This window comes from Bactrocera oleae, chromosome 5 (assembly GCF_042242935.1).
Source record: "Bactrocera oleae isolate idBacOlea1 chromosome 5, idBacOlea1, whole genome shotgun sequence".
Taxonomy (NCBI): domain Eukaryota; kingdom Metazoa; phylum Arthropoda; class Insecta; order Diptera; family Tephritidae; genus Bactrocera; species Bactrocera oleae.
The window spans coordinates 45,609,845-45,628,547 of NC_091539.1; the positions used below are offsets into that span (position 1 = coordinate 45,609,845).

The 18,703-nt window shown below is 35.3% G+C and overlaps 1 protein-coding gene across 2 annotated transcripts in view; it reads left to right on the forward strand.

Annotated features, from left to right (window-relative positions):
- Window positions 1–18,703, forward strand: part of LOC106616094 (mucin-2) — a 118,449-nt gene that overhangs the window by 70,884 nt on the left and 28,862 nt on the right. The window contains exon 1 of one of the 2 annotated variants that reach the window (XM_014232578.3): window positions 5,848–6,331. The exons of the other annotated variant lie outside the window; for it this stretch is intronic. Coding sequence (XP_014088053.2) covers window positions 6,329–6,331 — 3 coding nt within the window. The 5' untranslated portion in view covers window positions 5,848–6,328. Of the gene's footprint in view, window positions 1–5,847; window positions 6,332–18,703 lie in introns of those variants that run through there. 2 annotated transcript variants of the gene reach the window in all.

Genomic DNA, 18,703 nt, shown 5'->3' on the forward strand with positions numbered 1-18,703 from the left:
TTTCAATAGTACACTCGTAGTTTAAGCGGATATTATCAATTAAAAAAAGGTCAATTTTAACCTCGGCTTTTGTTTGTCTAGGATTTACTCAGTTATCGTAAATGTTCACAGTGGGCTTTCGTAATGCTATTGGTTTTAACGACGCCAAAGTCATTATCAGCACTCGATAAGGTTGGGTCATCACATTTGTAGTTTTGTTTTGACCCTACAATCCCTATTTATTAAAATAACGTTGAGGTTTTAAGCAATTAGACTCACAACTTGCTTTCATTATTCATTTTTCGAAATAGTTGTACATAATTCAAGTGACATTGGAAGAACTTCCAAAAAAAAAAAATTACTTAGTGAAATATTACGGAACTTTGGTTAAAGAAGCTATAACAGTCACACAAGGCAATATAAGTTCGATAAGACGAAGTGTGATATTGACTAAATTCATCAAAATCCTTTGAATGGAAATTAATCCTCCAATATTAGAGGTTTGGTGCAAAATTTAAAAAACAAAGAAAAAACGTTAATTTCGGCTACACCGAAGCTATAATTTCCTTCCCAAGTACATTTCTTATACCATAAAATGATATAAAAAGATATTTATCTTGATTTCGGTTGATCAGTTTGTATTGAAGCTATCTGCTATTGTGGCCCTGAACAATATATTCGGTGATTGTAGCGGTGTTTTGGATAATAATCTATGCAAAAAATGTTTGAAAGATATCTTGCCAAATTAAAAAATTCAATGCATGATAAATAAGCTTCTTTGGTAGAAGATGACGTCTGCAAAATTTCTCATCGATATTTTAAAGAAGGAGTGTTTCCTAAATTCGGGACCAAGATACGTTCCATTTGTGACAAAAACTCGTGTTTAACATTTTGTGTGCATTAACTACTGTGAAGTTGTCTCATTGCGGCGCTTCAGAAACTGGGAAGTAGCAATAGTAACATCAATAGTGTTTCATCTCCATAAATACCAAAAAGGTTAGAGGTAATTATCTTAATAATCTACAATGTAAATAGTTGTTAAAACGAACCTCTAAAATGTCCAATAAACCCCAGCTTGTAGCGAAACGTGAGTGTAAAAGTGCTACACAAATTTTGAACCGACTTAAATATAAATTCAGGCACCATTCGGCTTAAAAGTAATTTGAGTTTATTAAAATAGTAATCTGTAGATACAGGCTATCACCAAAACTATTTCGGAATAAACTCAACCGGTGGTAATCAGTTCGTTCTATAACAACAACTATATGTACTGCGAGAGTTTCAACTAATGGCTGATACCTATTATACTTGTAGCTTTTAACCCAGACGTTAGTATAACATGAAAAGTTATGTGCTTCTTATTTGAGACTTCCTCAAAAATAATGGTAGACAAATATGTAACGGTCAAGCGCGTAACAATTACATGCAAATTGCTGACATTAAGATCGAGATCTGCCCAAAAACAATTAACGGCAAATTTTCAAATTCCGCGAGTTTCGACGTTACGCAACAGCGGCTCATAGGGACAATTCGGCTGTAACAAGACGAAGTGGGAATTATAATGTGGAACAAGCGGCGTGCGTAGAATACCGCGCTTAAGTCAAATCGTGGTGGGGCAGATGAGCAGTCAGGTGGGCCGACAATACGCCAACAAGCCAAGACTCATAATTGTTCAACATTTTCCATTTCTAGTTTGGCATTACAGCTAGCGAGTGCCGAATATTTATACCTTGTTATGTGTGTGTATATGTATATTCGCGGATAATGATTACTTTACTTACAAACACATTACGAATACTTTATTTTCAGTTATTTTATTTATTTAAATACGTATTTATGCGCGGCTGACTGCTCGTCTATAAGCTTTTATCTGTGTATGTATGTGTGCGTTCAGTATTTATGCGGATTCACCTGCTGGGCGGTTGAAGCGACCATTTGAAATGGCTCTCACGTAAGGCAAATAAAAAGCGCTTAACACTGCGTAACCATGCGCAATTGTTGCAGCAGTAATGGTAACAACAGCAACAACAACAACAACGCACAGTAACTGCAACAAACAGGCCGATTGTACAATTGTACAATTTGACAGTTTCGTTTTCATTTCGCAGTCGTCTTTTGACCACTAACCCGTAATGAGGCGGAATAGGCGATCAAGGCACATACACGTATACTCATACCCACCATAATTTAGCAACTTTAGTATATATTTACGATAGTATTTACGACGAAATGACTGCTTTGCCGATCTGCCGCACTGTCAGCGGGTCAATTGTATATCCAAGGCAGATCGCGCAGTGGCCCATGGCGGCGACACGTAATACTCGGCAACAATTATGGACGTGTCTTGACTGCGTTGCAGTTCCGTGCCGCGTTTTGAGTCGAATAAGTTGCTGGCGTTCGCCGATGCGCTTACAGCCGTAATACACACGCCACAAAATATGCATACATTTACTATATGTTTACTATGTATTTGCTATGTATGTGCTATGTATGCTTATGTGTGGCAGTGTGTGTTTGAATTTTTAAATAGAATTCGTTGTGCTTTGATAAATTCGTCAAACTTAACTGTTAAAATTTTAATGACAATATTATTCGCCGCGCAGGCGCACAAACACGCACACACATTGGCATGCACAAATTTGCACTTTGTTAAAGTGAATTTTCGGGTTTTTTATGCAATTGTTTAAATAATTGCAACTTTCACTGATTTGTGTTTTAAGGTTTGCAATTGAATTTGTAAGCGCTGTAAAAATTTGAAGATCAACTAATTTTAGTGCATATATTTATTTAAATTTATTTTTATTGTTGTCCTCCTTTTTGAGGATTTCCAATCGTATTAGTACATTTCGTACTAGTTAGTACTTGTGCCTAGACTAACGTCTAACGAGGCGCTAATGCAAAACTTTATGAGAAATATCTACTGCATTATTTTAATTAAAAAATCACACTTATTGACCAATATTTCTGTATCTTCAGCTGATTTCTTAATAACGGTGATCCAAGTCTTCTTAAAATATCACGCGTGAATCGTGTCAAGCTGCCATGTAATTTTTGTTCAGTATTGTTTGACATTTCATAATGGTAAGACTTTACTACGAAAGTTAATGTTCTGTAAAGAATGTGTTTCGCGCGCTTCGCTAAACTTATGGTCAACGTAATCGGCCATACTACTATTCGCAACACCATCACCAAATTTGAGACCCAGCATTCATTATTGAATAATATTCGACCGAATAGACCACGTCCAGCACGCAGTGAAGAAAATATTGCGGCCGTAGCTGAGAGTGTACACGAAGACCGTGGTAAGTCGATTCGGCTCCGATTGCAACAACTGGACTGACGTATTTAACGGCTTAGCGCATTCTATGCCGAGATCTTAAATTGAAAGGTAAAAACTACAGCTTGTGCATGAACTGAAGCCGCTCGACTTTTCCAAGCGACATCGATCTATGGGCTCTTAAAAAGTTCCAAGAAGATCCGAAGTTTTCGACCCAAATTTTATTCAGCGATGAGCCCTATTTCTGGCTTAATGGATATGTAAACAAGCAAACTTGTCGCATTTCGGACAAAGACCAACCTGAAGAGACTCAAGAGCTGCCATTTCATCCCGAAAAAAAACAGGGTTTGGTGTGGTTGTAGTACGGTGGAATCATTGGTCAATATTTCTTCAAAAATGATAGCGGTGAGAACGTAACCGTCAATGACAACCGTTATCACGTTCTACAAGACGGCGCCACTTCCCACATATCGCATCAATCAATGGATTTATTGAGAGAACACTTCGGTGAGCAGATAATTTCACGTTTTGGGCCGGACGATTGGCCACGCTAAGATCGTGTGATATAACACCGTTAGACTTTTTCCTGTGAAGATATGTAAAGTCTAAGGTATATGCGGATAATCCCGCTTCGATTTAGGCCTTGAAGCAAAACATCACGCGTGTCATTCGCCATTTTCCAGTCGAAATGCTCAAACGAGTCATCGAAAATTGGACTCAATGGATGGACTATCTGAGACGCACCGTGGCCAACATTTGAAAGAGATAATCTTCAAAAAATAAATGCCAAAGAATGTTCTTTCGAATAATAATAAACAATCCCTATTAAGTTTGAATTTCCTGTATTTTTTCTTTAAGATATAAGGAAACCTCGAAATCGATCACCCTTTATTACATACGGGAGCGGTAAGTATTTAAACTTTAATGTTATATAGTACATTCTCGTAAATGGGTACTGGCTATTTTCTAACAAATTGTATTCATAGTTTTGTTTTCACCACGTGTAGAACCGGGAGTTTTCGGGAATTTTAGAAAACGAAAAAAGAGTGTTTAATGGTAGAGCCCTCAATTTTTTTTTCGGTTCGAAGGAGTTTCTGCTTGACTTTTGATGAAACATGGATCCTCTTTCAAACATTAGAGACCAAGGAATAGTCGAAAATGTGCTCTTCCCCCGGCGAATCTACTCGGAAGAAGGCGAAGATTATTCTATCGGTTGGAAGGGCGAGCGTGTTCGAATATTCAAAAGTTGTGATCTAAATCGAATATTTGGAGAAGGGCAAAAGGGTCAGATATCCTCACTAAAATTTGGGAATTAGGGTTTACGTTCCTCGTTCTCCAAAGACATTTTAGATTATCAGAAATTGAAGGAGAAGTTCAGTCAAACACAGAGAAAAAGTATAAACACCGTGTTTATATATTTATTTCAGATTGGGATCCAATTTCCGATGCTTTACAATAAATTAAAGCAGTCGATGGGGACTGTTTCAATTCTCTAAATTAAAGAACCTCAAGGCAACTTGCTAAATAATTTATTGGTCGAATGTGATAAATTAATTATCTTGGAAAGCTGGCTTACCATCTTCAGCTAAATAAAATAATTGGTGGATTAAACACGTGCTAGTGATTCTTACCACCTTAGCGATAGAAACTCAGATGTGGACCCAATTTTTTTGGTCTTTAGTTTTATACACATCATTTTGAGGTTTTGTACACATCATTTTCTCTCCAAGAAGCTGCTCATTCGTCGGAACCGCCGATATCGGACCACTAAAGCATATAGCTGCCATACAAACTGAACGACTATGAAAACCTTTTCATTCCAGATATCTTCACCAAATTTGGAATGGGTTATTGCCCAAGGCAACGGCGCAATGTCCGAAAAAATTGTTCAGATCGAGTCACTATAGCATATAGCTGTCACACAAACTGCTGCTTGATTGCTTTGGTGAAACGGAAGTTAACGTTTAACTTGTTTTATATTCATTTAAATTCTTATTGGACAATAGCATTACAAAACTTTTTCATAAAACCCAAGGAATAAATATGTATTGAAATCGTTTGATTTTCGAAACTTTTTTCAAAAATGTATGTGCTACATTATTCTCAATTAGATTTTTATTCTGTTAAATAATTTTTACGAAATTCTAAACAAAACCAATGAAGATGCAACAAATACCTCTACCTATAAAGATATTCGAATGTACCAAAAAAATCTAACTATCCAAAAACACATACATACATACATTTACTCATATTGTTGGTATTGTTGACACAGCACATAGGCTCTCATCACTGATATTTTGTCAATGCATCGCATGACTATTGATTTATTATTATGCGAGACGAGGGATGCATTTACCTCTTATCATTGCCTTATGGCCTTGCTTTTCTCATTTTTCACTGGAGAGCAACCAGCAAACACACACCAATACATGCGATGTATCAGGTAAACAACATAGCGCGCAGTGCGTAATTATAGCTCTTTGTTGCTGTTGTTTTTGGCATCATCTCTCCAAGCGCGATGTTGCCACCACAGCAGCTGGTGCGATTGCTCCTACCTGCCACAAAACGAACGCGTCCGCTTAGTACGAGTGCGCATGCGCGCAGTGACGGTTCAGTTTTTCGTTTAACGCGTTCGTGTAGTGAAATGTTTGCGCGTCAACAAATTTTTGAAAGTTCATATTGCAGTACAAAAGGAAGCAGCAACGCAGTGGTCTTCGTGTGAATTGTGGTTTGTGATTGTAGAAAACAAAACGAAGGTAATTGACGAAATATAAAAGTAAATTTTCTGTAAAAGAATGAGAAAACAGTTACGCTTGCTAAACAGATTACTGTAAGGTTGTGTTACATATATATAATATATACAAATTGAGTGCGCGCAGCGAATGTTGAGCTACCTGCTCGCAGGATCTTCTAAATCAATCAACAACTGATACAAAAAATAAAAATAAAGAACAAGTGTATTGGTATGAAAAAAGTGCAGTGTAAAACTGGTGGAAAATAATTTTTATCCGCTCACATTGAATTGAAAGGATTACTTTACTCAGTGGATTATTTAAAAAAAATTGGAAAATGGTGAGTGCGCTTGATTTTTTTTTAAACAAAAAGTTAATCTTATTAGACATTTTTTTGTGAAATAAAACAAATATTATTTTGAATACTTTTGAAATAATTATTAATAAAAAGCTATAGCATCCTTCACAAATATAAAAAATTCCTTACAAAAACCTGAATTTGCTCGGTCAGTTCGTATGGCAGCTATACGCTATAGTGACTCGATCTAAACAATTTTTTCGGAGATTGCACCATTGCCTTGGACATTAACCCATGCCAAAATTTGAATATCTTGTAAAATGAAAGGGTTTTCAGCAAGCACTTGATTCCTAAGGCAGCTTGGTGGTGCGACATGTACACTTCCGACAAATGAATAGCTTCTTGGAGAGAAAAACTGCAAGATCGATATCTCAAAAATTGAAGAAGTAATTCGCTTACATACAGACGGACATGGCTAAATTGACTCAGTTCGTCTTGCTGATCATTTATATATATATATTTTATACAAACTTCGTGGTAAATTTAATATACCCTGTTCAGGGTGTAATATTTGTAGTATTTTTATTAAAAAAATAAATTTGCATACTTTGTAAAATAACAAGTGTGTATATTTATTTTATAAAATTTTAATAATATATGAAACGACTTTCCAATCCTTTTACACCTCCAGGGAATTTTTATTTCAGATATACAATATATTTTAATTGATTTCAAATATTAAAAGTTGTTTTTTTAGAATAGTTATAATAAATTATTCGAACGCATGAAGATCAGCGAAGAAGGTCCCAAACAAATTTATGGCTTTTGCTAGGTTCAACGCTCTTTATACTACTTTTTAATACACTCCCAAATTATGTTTCTGTGCTTTGATTTAGAGTGCGAATTTTCACAAAATGTTGACCTCAATTATTATTTTGAGCATTTTCCGATATAAATGTATATTTTGAATACAATTAATACCCTGTTGGGGACAATCATGATGGCGGAACTACCCGATTCTCGAACTTCTTGGCTTCTTGAACCACCATTTTCTCTATAGTTGGAGAGAATTCCTAATATAAGATTTATAAATGTTTTCGAAAGTAGAGTATTATCGTTTCAATATGCCATTTAAGTATTGTTGTTACAAGAAACAATAAAATTCATTGATGATTTGCTGCTTGAATGCAAAATTTGGAGTGAAAATTAGCATAAAACTTGTGATCAGCAATTAGGTCAGAAAGTATATTGTCTCACTGGTTTATGTATGTCAAAAAGAAAGCCGGTTATGTTGACAATGAATATCAAGTGGTGACGGCTACTGAAAGAACTGTTCGTTTATGGGTTCTACTTCTGGAACTAAGGAAAGGCTTTTACTTTAGACAAAGATCAGTTTTGGGTTTTCAAAATTGTTTAAGAGCTATTAATAGTTCATATCCTTGCATATGTGTGTAATTATAGTTGGCACAGCAATCTGTTCAATTTAAAATTTTTCTCGTTAGACTTGAAAGAATATTTTCTGGAATTTTTATCAAGTCGTACCTATATTTAGTTACGATATGTTTATAATTTAGCAAATGTAGTGGATAAACTTCGATAAAAAAGACAAAAGTCAAAATTGAAAGAATTTAAATATTTACAAAAAGTTAAGGAAGGATCGAAAAAATAAGTAAATTACTACTCTAAACTCATTACAATTACCAAAAAAGCTCGACCAATTTAAACCGAAACTTTTGTGTACATGTGATCGTTCATTCCTTCATTAAAATATCTTACGAGTTTCTTTTGTATTAGAGTTTCGGCAGCCACAACTTGCTGGGTCTATCGTTTTTGCATAAGTTATATGCGCTGTAAAACTTTTTTAACAGCACCGTGTAATTTTTTCCTATTCTTATCACCAATTTTGTTGATATTAGATTAATGGCTCGAGACACAGAAGTCAATGCATATAAATAGTTCTATACTTGTATATCGAGTGGAACTAAGCCAACCTTATTTGTACACCGGTATGTCGTTAGCAGTTCTGTTCACCAATTTGTATCGACCTTCTCAAAATATTCCACAAATCTATTGTGTAATGACAAGCGTAATAAGATTACGAAAATAAATAATGAAAACATGTAAGAAATGGCTAAGTTCGGGTGTAACCGAACATTTTATACTATTGCAACTTGCATGGCTGAAAACTGGGGACTTACTTTTAGGCATTGGCAAAACTTTATATTAACTCTAAGCTATTGATCGATTCTATCCATATTTTTTTCCAAATTTCAATCTCACATATTGACCGATATTTTGGATAAAATGTTCGATGTAGGAACTGGGGTCCACATATTTGGTATCTGGGGCTTGAACAGTTGTAATCCTATTTTGACCATTTTTGGCAAAGTGTTATCCCAATACATTCATTGGTGCTTGATTTGCATACTGGAAAGTGAAAAAATCAGATGGAATTTAAAATTGTGTTATATGGGAAGTAGGTGTGGTTGTAAACTGATTTAACCCATTTTCGCACTGGAATATAAGACTGTCAGGGTAATATAATATACCAAATTTGTTCAATATCGGTCGAGTAGGTCACCTTAAGATCAGTGGTACCACGCATATTATTTATTTACTTATTGATGTATCTTAATTTAGTGATTAGTTATTGTTTTATAGGTTTTTGCTTATTGGCGTTTTGTGGGCGTGGCAGTGGTCCGATTATGCCCATCTACGAACTCGTCGTTTTTTTTTCCAAGGAACCCGTGCACAAGTTCATTACGATATCTCAATTTTTACTCCAGTTACAGCTTGAACGGACAGGCGGACGTATAGACAGATAGTCACTAGGAATTCAACTCGACTCGCCATCCTGATCATTTATATATAATACGTTAACTCCACATCTAACTCGATTAGTTTTAGGTAATACAAACTACCGTTAGGTGAACAAAACTATTATACGCTGTAGAAACATGTTGCAAGAGTATAAAAAAAAAAACAAATAAATATTTAATATCGCGTGCTGTAGTAATGCGTGCCAAAGTAGTAAATCTAATTTATTTGCAGTCCACTGATAAAACCCACTAAAACTCGGTCATAGCCAAGGCAAAGCACTTTATTTCATAATGAACGATGCGTAAACGTAACATTTTAGAGGTGTCATAAAAAGTTTACATACATATGAACGCCCATAATGCACATAGGCACAGGTATATGTAAGTATGTATGTATTTATACCTGCATATATGAAGGTATACGACGGTGTATTTAAATACCATGAACTCTGTGATTCGCTGCCTCGAGGCATTGCCAGTGCCTAACTAGCCGATAGCTGACCAAAAAACGTATAAAAAACCGCATTAGAGCATTGCGATTACAATAATGAATATTATTACAATACAATTGGATTGAATTTGGTATTGCATGCAGAAAGTGCGAGTCGCTTGCTGATATGATTAAAAGAAGACAGATATGCATGGGTGTCAGTCAAATTTTTATTACTCACACTTGTTTCTATATATTATATGTTTTTAGTATGTCTGTATGTATATTGGTTTGTTTTCTTGACACTACTTGACGTTGCGGACATGTCGTTACCATATCCAAAACGAAATTTCGCGCGCGAAATCTCTCAAGCGTTCACATGTCCACACGTGGGTGACCACACACGCCTTGAAGTGTTGCACAAAAACAAAAAACATATGGTATATTTATATACATATTTGTGTATATAAAACAAGGTCAAGCCGGTATTACAAAAGCGAGTTTGTGAAGTAAATTTACAAAAATGATTTGTAAACAAAAGCGACCAAATTTTAAGGAAGTGTTGTATTGTTCTTGTCACTTTCTTTTTAAATTCCTGATTACCAATTGAAATACCAGAAATTTCACATTTTATATAATAAGCTAAAGCGAGGACTTATTTGCTGTAATTATTGTGCTGGTGCTGGTGTTACGGCGACAATTATGCGCACGCCCACCGCGTTATGCTTCTACATTATGTAATTATTGCATTTCTTCTCTTCACTTTTTCAATTTCTAACTTCAATTTCCCTTTAATTTTACAGTTTTTCAGTTATTCGTTTATAACTTTTTTTTAATATATGTTTTTTTATTAAATTTAATTTAATTTTCACTCCTGCCTTCCACTCGCCAAAAATCGTTGCGTTGTGTCGCCAAATTTCCACAAGAGTGATAGTGATAGTGTGCGCGCTCAATTAAATACTCGTATATTTGCTTGTATGTAGAAAATTCCAGCAAACCAAGTTTGGCCGGCTGCCAGCTGCGCCAGCGCCCCAGTCAATACGTTTGTCAACACCGTGGCCGCTTTGCGGCGCGCTTTCTGCGGCTCATCCCGAGTCGTTGACTGTTTAATGCGCACAATTATGCAACGTCACATATGTGCCATAAGTATTACATTCGTATAAATTTATACTTTTATTTTTCCATACATACATACACACATGTGCGCATTTCTATGAGTGTCTTCCTGGGTGCCTATGCACATTAGGTTCAGCAGTCGTTTTAAATGTCTTGAATTATGAAAAAGTAGCCAAGTAAATAGGCGACTACGAGTAACTAACTTGGTTGATATGCCCAGCTGGTCTAATATCAAGTGTGCTTAAACGCACATACTAAGTAGTTGTTATTAATAAACAAAGGGTGTTCCAAATTGGCCAAATGTCAGCGCGTTGTTGCTTTTGCAAGTTTCTAGGAACTGAATCAGCTGGTAGGCCAGGTATGATAAAATGTTAACGCTTTTCATGTTGTGTAAATAAGAATGGTTGCTGTAAAAGATCACCCTTTCGCATATTAATTTACTCTTGCCCGAGCTCGCCGCATTGGTTTGTAATATACTTGACTGGTATTCTAGGGCTCCAATAGTTTGTGGCTTGTTATTAAATACTGTGACTTTAAATACCGAAGCCTGGAGCAGTTGAGTCTTATCACGATAATTATATAAATATCACAAAATGAAAACCGATTGGTCAATATTCCGATTTTCTCTGCCACACAAGTACTATTCTGAACGGCACAACCACGTTTACGTCAGGGGACATGTTAGCGCAGGGTTGCACGGCAAGTACTGCCCGTTTATTTAACCATCTGGTATAGGCTGGTCGATTCCTTACTCTTCAATGCTTGGCGACTCGAAGATAGGTCTTGTTACTACTCGTATAAGCGACTAGATAAAGGTTGTCGTCGGAGAAAACATTCCCCCAATAATTTTGGTATGCTGCCCGTTAAAAAATCCATTTCTATTCCGTGTACGTAGTGTCCTCTGTTGTGAGAACGGGTCAGCAAAATATCATAGTGTTTTACCAGATGGTGTGAGACATCCGAACGCTAAATTATAAATATGTATTTGTCCGAGGTCCGCTCATTAAAAGTGACAATAGTACCACAATAGTTCCACTGTACTGTTTCTGAATTTGATTCATTGATGATTTGAAATTGAATGTATCTTTTAATATTTACAATATGAATGGTAATGTTCATACTCGTAACCGTTGTGGTATATCAGGATAACTTCTACTTACAAATAATATGTCTTGGTTTTGAATTTCACCTAGCACTGTTCTGAAACAAAAGACGCTATATAAAATTGTAAAAACTAATCGAAAACCTCTTGCTTGATTATTTCGAAAATTTGTTTAAAAACCAACCAACCACCCTTTATATACTATTAACCGATATATGTTTATATAAACTTATTGTGACTATTCTTCAACAATTTGTCGCCGTAAAAAATGGAGAAAAAAGAAAATGCACATATCCGCATGCGAACCCGAGCTTGAAGCAATTGTCTGCCCCAGCCATAGGCTCACGAAGACATTAGACCAATGTGGCAAATATGAATGCTGTCTCTGGTGGTAAGCTTATAAATGGTGATACTGGTTCATCATAGCTCACCATAATTACACTCAACGCATTCATATTCACACACTTTGCTATGATATTCGTCACTGTTCGTCTTAGCCGCTTAATTGCTCGGTGTAAATGCTGTTAAGGAGCAGAGGTGATACCCAATTATCGCTATTAAATAGATCATGCTTGGAATGCAAGTTTCGGAAAATGCACATTACGAACCAAATTATGACTTTAATTTACAATAAAAACAATTAACATCAGCAATTAGTTTATAGGAGCTAATAAGACCAAGGGGAGCTTATCATACCTGCATACGTACATACATATGTATGTATATGTATGTATATAACAGTGAGTTGATGGTTTTCAATTTCAATATAATACCTAACATTATTCTTCATATAATTTCAAAAGGTATTTCGAACTATAAATGCAATAATAGGCTATTTGAAATCACCTACTTATATAAATATTATATAAGAAATTCGATTCCTGAACTCTTTAATACTCACAAAGGAAGAGAGTAAGGAAAAACTTCATCACAAGCGCGACTTTTTGAAAAGCTTTTGAGAATGAAGATTTAAAAAGATTAACCAAATCACTTTGGAATATTCTGGAGTCAACCCTTTAATGCAGTTGCATAGGGAGAGGTGGACCTATTAAAAACAGTCTGTAAACGAAAGGTACAGAAATATGAACTGAATTTTGAAAAAAAGAAGAAAATTTCAAGAAATGTGGAAAGCCGTATAGTTTTGTTATTTAAAAATAAAAAAGCCAGCGAAATTAAAAAAAAACGTTAGTAAAACAACAGTAATTTTAGTTGAGAAACGGAATAGTTTGGCGACTTCGGGCACCTCTGTTGGTCAACCAAGGATATTGAATGATTATAATGCTCATGATATGGAACGGTTGATTTGCAAAAACTATGAAAAATATAAAATTTAATTAGATGTAGAATAGATGTTTTTACGCATCCAACCGCATGCCCAAAGTTTATATATTTTTACTCGAGTATGCCTCGTATAATTTTGATCAATCCTACATTACCCGTTGGCATACATTTGTTCAATCCAATTTATGGTCGCAATGCAATGTGCTGACATAATTTGATTTGAAACGAAGTCGGTCATACCGCTTACTCAATCGTGATTGCCGAATAATAGATTGTTCGTGTTGCATCTGTTGATGCTTGCATCTGTCGGTACTTGAATCGATCAACAATGTTGTGCATGGTTAGCCGAATTGATTTGATAGTGTTAAAAAGTGATTAAACTATGATAGCAATAAATAAAAAGAAATACTTTTGACAATATTTTTGCAATATTTCATAAATCTACATAAGCGTGCCAGTCGATTGGAATTGTTATTGCGAATGACCCCAAAATTTATTACATTTACACACCTATTTATGTATGTATGTACACATTTTGTATACGAAGTTATGAAATTGGGTTACCGTTGTTTATTACGAATTTAACGGTATTCAAACGAAAGTAAAAATTTCGCGAACGCGTAAGTTACGCCCAGAAAGAAAGGCTAATTTGTAAATGAAAAAGCGGAAAAAGAATAACAATGGACAGGCAAGCAAATATAAAGTAACAAAACCAAAAACGAGCTGAGCACTAATTTTTGTATACTAATACTGCCACGTCATATTTGCATTTCAATGAAAGATAACAGTGAAGAAATATATAATTTCCAGTCATATAAAGCAGATGCTAAGCATCAGAATTAAGCCGAGTAGAGTAGAAACTTTTTTATGCAATTATTTTTATTTATAATTTTAATTAGTTGTTGTACTTAAAATATTTTTTTTTAAATTTTTTTCAAATATATTTTTTATATAATATATATAATTTTTTTTATTTAAATTTTTTTTTTTTAACTTTGCTTTAATTAGCCTAATTATGTAATTTGTCGATGGCTTCTGCTCTTATTTTTTTGTCTGCGAGGGTCAGATTTACATTTCGCTCTGGTTGCCAGATACGCACTATACCAATTAAACCCAAGAAAGGTAGAAAAACAACAGTGAAACGAAATAATCGTAATTATAATTTCAATTTTAATAAGTTCATTTTTAATTTATCGCCGAGTGATCTTAATTACAATGACTGACTTTGAAGAGGCGGGTTATGATAGGCTATGTGACCATAGTACGCTTCAGAAGTAAATAAGATATTAGTATAATACATACATACTCATACATATACATATATACATAATATATACTATATAACCATTACTATGTTATTACGTCTACAATGCTTGACGGTGTCCACTTGACCATTCGCCTCAGATCAACATAAATGTGACCTAAGACAGTAAAACTTTTACTTTTATTTGCGCTGTGCCAACAACGCGACTCACTTCATTCTTTATTTTCTTCCACTTGACACTCAAGTTCAACATCGAAGTGTACGCGTAATTACATTTGCATACAAATATAAGTACATAACAAATACAACAATAAGAGAAGTGTGTGAAGAAACAGCAATAACAAAACGTTCCCAGTGACAAGTTTACGCGCTTACCAGCCACGAATCTGAAAACAATCTCAGCAGCCAAACAACAAAACACGCAAATTGGTGGAAAATAAAATTTAGCAACAAAGGAATGAATCATGTGGCTTGGCTGTGGCTTAGAGATGAGCATGATGTGCAGAAAGTCGTCAAATATCCAGTTATCAAATTTAACATCGATCTTTTGGAAACAACAATTATTCGGTTTTTTTATTATACTAATCCCATATTTCGTTATGTTATACCTTTTAAAATAACATACTACAATTTCAAATCGTATCAAACAGTTTTTGAGTTACAGGCTTTTGAAATGTAACCACTCAGTGCAGTCAGTTTAATCAATTTATCTTTAAAAGCGTTTTTCTCGAAACAGTAGTTTTCGAATTAGCTTGAAAGGCTACTCAGAAGCAAATGATCCGACCACTATCAAAATTTTTCTGCATGATTTGTATATAACATAGTTCAGTGTCCTTCCAGTTTTTAGATCTGATTAAAAATCGAATTTGACAGACCAGAAAAGCCTAAATTTTGGATAAATTTTTACTTCTTTACAAACGATGCTATTTTTTCATTGTGCGGACAATATCTTCCATAAGAGATGTTGATATTTTTATTGATTTAAGATCTTCGATAGGTGCTTTTTGATTGATAAAACCAAAGCAAACTTGCAACCCGCCAAATGATCACAGTTTGCAGGCCCTGACAGAAGAGCGAAGATAAGTTCTCAGTACAGAACCTTCCACAGTTGTCATACTTTTTGAGGATAATGGATATATTTCTATAAGAAAGAACACTAAACGATCTGAATTGTAGAGAGGAAGGATAGTTTGGAAAAAGGGATAAGTACAGATGCACTTGAAAGCATTATAATCTCTTCTATTTGATTATTTAGGCGGATGTTATTTTTAAGCGTGTTCCAAATATTTAAGATCGAAAGCAACCCCCAATTATTAATAATTACCAGGAGTATGTTAAGAATAATTTTTTTTTTTTATGAAAAAGAAAAACAAGTCCACGCCTTTCATAACGAACAATTAAAATCCTGACGATTGATCCAAAAAAGTATTTCTAACAATAAATCGACATTGCAAGAGATAAAAAACTTAAGAGTTACAGTATAAAAGCTATCTGGATACACCTGAAGTAAATTACTTCCAATATCTTGAAATAGAAACGTAGCCGGATTGGACCTAGATTTAATTCCGGACAATGACTGATGGATCAAAATTATTTTTATTGTAACGAAATAAAAAACAAACAAATTCTTTTAAATTGAAGTTCTACGCAATCGCAACAAATTTGATTTCTATTCGTAGAAGACGAGTAAGTTCAGTAAGTGTGTACAACGAGATCATTACGAACTCAGCAATTACTTTGGTGTCCTTCAGAATCCTTCTAATAGTGAACGAATACAAAATTTTGAGTAATCGTGGATAGATAAGTATTGCAGTTTCGTTTTAAATAAAGAGTATTTATCTAATACCTGAAAACAAATGAAACGGCTATCGTGAAACCGAAATACAAAGCACCTCCCGACACACCCATCTCTAGTGGAAGAGCGTTATAAGCCTGAAAACAATTGTGCAAACTCGACTTAACCAACAAGAATTGGTAAATAACTGTAATAAAAGCAAAAAATTAGTAAAAAATTTTAGGCGTGGAAAAATCAACGCATTAATGCCTGCAGCTGTTGGGCAACGAATAAGCAACAACAAAGAGTGGCCGGTCATAAACAAAACGCCGCGGTGGCAGCTGCATATGCTTGACATTGTGCCATGAAACGAACAACGTTAAGCAGCAGTGTGTAAGGTAGGGTGGCCGCAACAACAACTTGAACGCGTGTGAAGAGCACATAATTTTTGGATCTGCCGACGAATTTTCACTTTTTCTGCGGCACAATTTTCTTAGTCGAACATTAACGGTGCTCTGCCATTGTGAGCACACAAATGCGGAGCAGCGTGTGACAATGTTTTCCTTCGGATTTTTTTGTGACTTTTTTCGTCTTCGTCTTATTTTGCACTGCTGCTTACTCTCACACAAACAATATTTAATTTGGTGTCTGTCCCGGTGACGTGGCGGTGGCAACCAGTGGCGGGCGGTAATTACTGTCAGGCCAACAATAGACTTGGATGGACCAAAAAAGCTTAACCTCCCGCTAGTAGACAGTTTTACATACCTGTGTACATATGCACAGTTGTATATGCATACAATTAAAAGCATGTAAAAACTATGTAAACAATTGAAATGGTTGTGGGTGAAGAGGGGTGCGACAATTATTTCGTTATTATAGCTGTGCAACAACAATAAACAAAAAATGACGGCGAAGGAAAAATAATCTACTGCTCCAGCTACTTTAATAAAACATCACTGTCAACAACAACAATGTGAACAGCAATTAAAACAGTAACACTCATTCCATACAACCAACAAACATTTTAGTTGCAAGTAACAACAACAATACGAGTAGTTGTAACAACAAATAACGACCACAGTGTGATTAGGTTACCAATGTTGGGATTATTTCACGCCACGCTACCAAACCCCCACACTCACATATACACATGTACTTGCGGCCATGCAAAAATATCTGCTGCCACACATTTGGACTTTAAGTCGGCTGTGCAGTCTAAATGTGTTAGACGCTCGTGCAATAAAGTGTGGGAAGAGTGTCAATCGCGCACGACCAGCTATCAACTCTTTCAGGCGGCTCAGACTCTATTGTAGGCGGCAGCGGTAGTAGTGGAGCGCCGATTTTCGTCGTGCTGACACCGTTGCTCCACTACACCATTTGCTCATAACATACACATACCTTCTTATATTTCCACTTGTTGTTGTATTAGGCGCATTTTGCCGGTAGATTTTGCGCCAGAGCCGAGTGTACGGCTCATTGTCACTTTACAAATAGGCGAGTCGCAAAAGCAAACAGATAAAGGTGAACAGCAATTTTTTGCAAGAAATAAGTCTAAAAGAAGTTGAACAATTTTAATAGTGCTTGCTGATGCTAGGTCGCAGTCGTGCGAGCGCCAGTGCTAACTGCTCTCATTGACAGAGCAACACCTCAACGGATGGAGCTGGTAAATAATACCGATATTTGAGATAATTGATTTTTGCCGGGAAGTGGATCTTTCGATTCGTTATACTTTCGCACGATCTGTTCATGCCAACAGAGCTCCGTATGCATTGTATGTGTTTAAGGAGCTTCAATGGCTTGAAAGCTTTATATTTATTTAATAGTCAAAGTGTATTTATACTAAATGTTTTTTGAATCATATACCCCAAAAATACTGATTAATCCAAGATAATAACTAGGTTTTTTATTTTCAAAGGACCTGAGCTGAGCAAGATTTGTATAGTTGTACGTAAAAAGGAGACAACAGAGCGATTGGTGTTGTCCTAAATTATGGTTAAGAAATGTTGTTGAAAGATGAAGAAAGAAAGGCTATGGAATACTGCCATCCTGCTTTAACTAGAAGGGGAGCTGTAACACTGTTAAATACCTTTAGTCTTTCTCTGCCAAATGACACCAAATTATACTAGTCATGTCATATCTTAGTTTTGCAAGCTGGGATCAGGGTACAATACTAAGATAAGATACCCGTGAATTCGACGTAATATGAGATTATTGCCTCTTAATAAAGAGGAACCTGTATATATTGGATAAAGTTATCATACAAGCGGTTTAAAGTCTAAGGTTCATGGTTATTGACTTTTATAATAATCAAGGGTAAATAAAAGATACCTGTAGATATAATTTAGAAAAAGCAAAAATTTTATTTACACATGATGGTAGCACTTTTACAACCCTGAAGAAATGTTTCACATCACGCGATCAGGTTCGTCATCATCATCTTCGTCTCATCTTTTTGAGCTCTGATCAAGGACTCCACAAAAATTGTGCACCCCATCTCCATAAAACTTTAAGACAAGACTTTAAATACTTCTATGTTTATATGTTCATATATGTATTATATAAACTATATCAAAATCGAGACATATAACCTTATATGTGTACAATTAGTGTTATTTGAGCTATCAACTT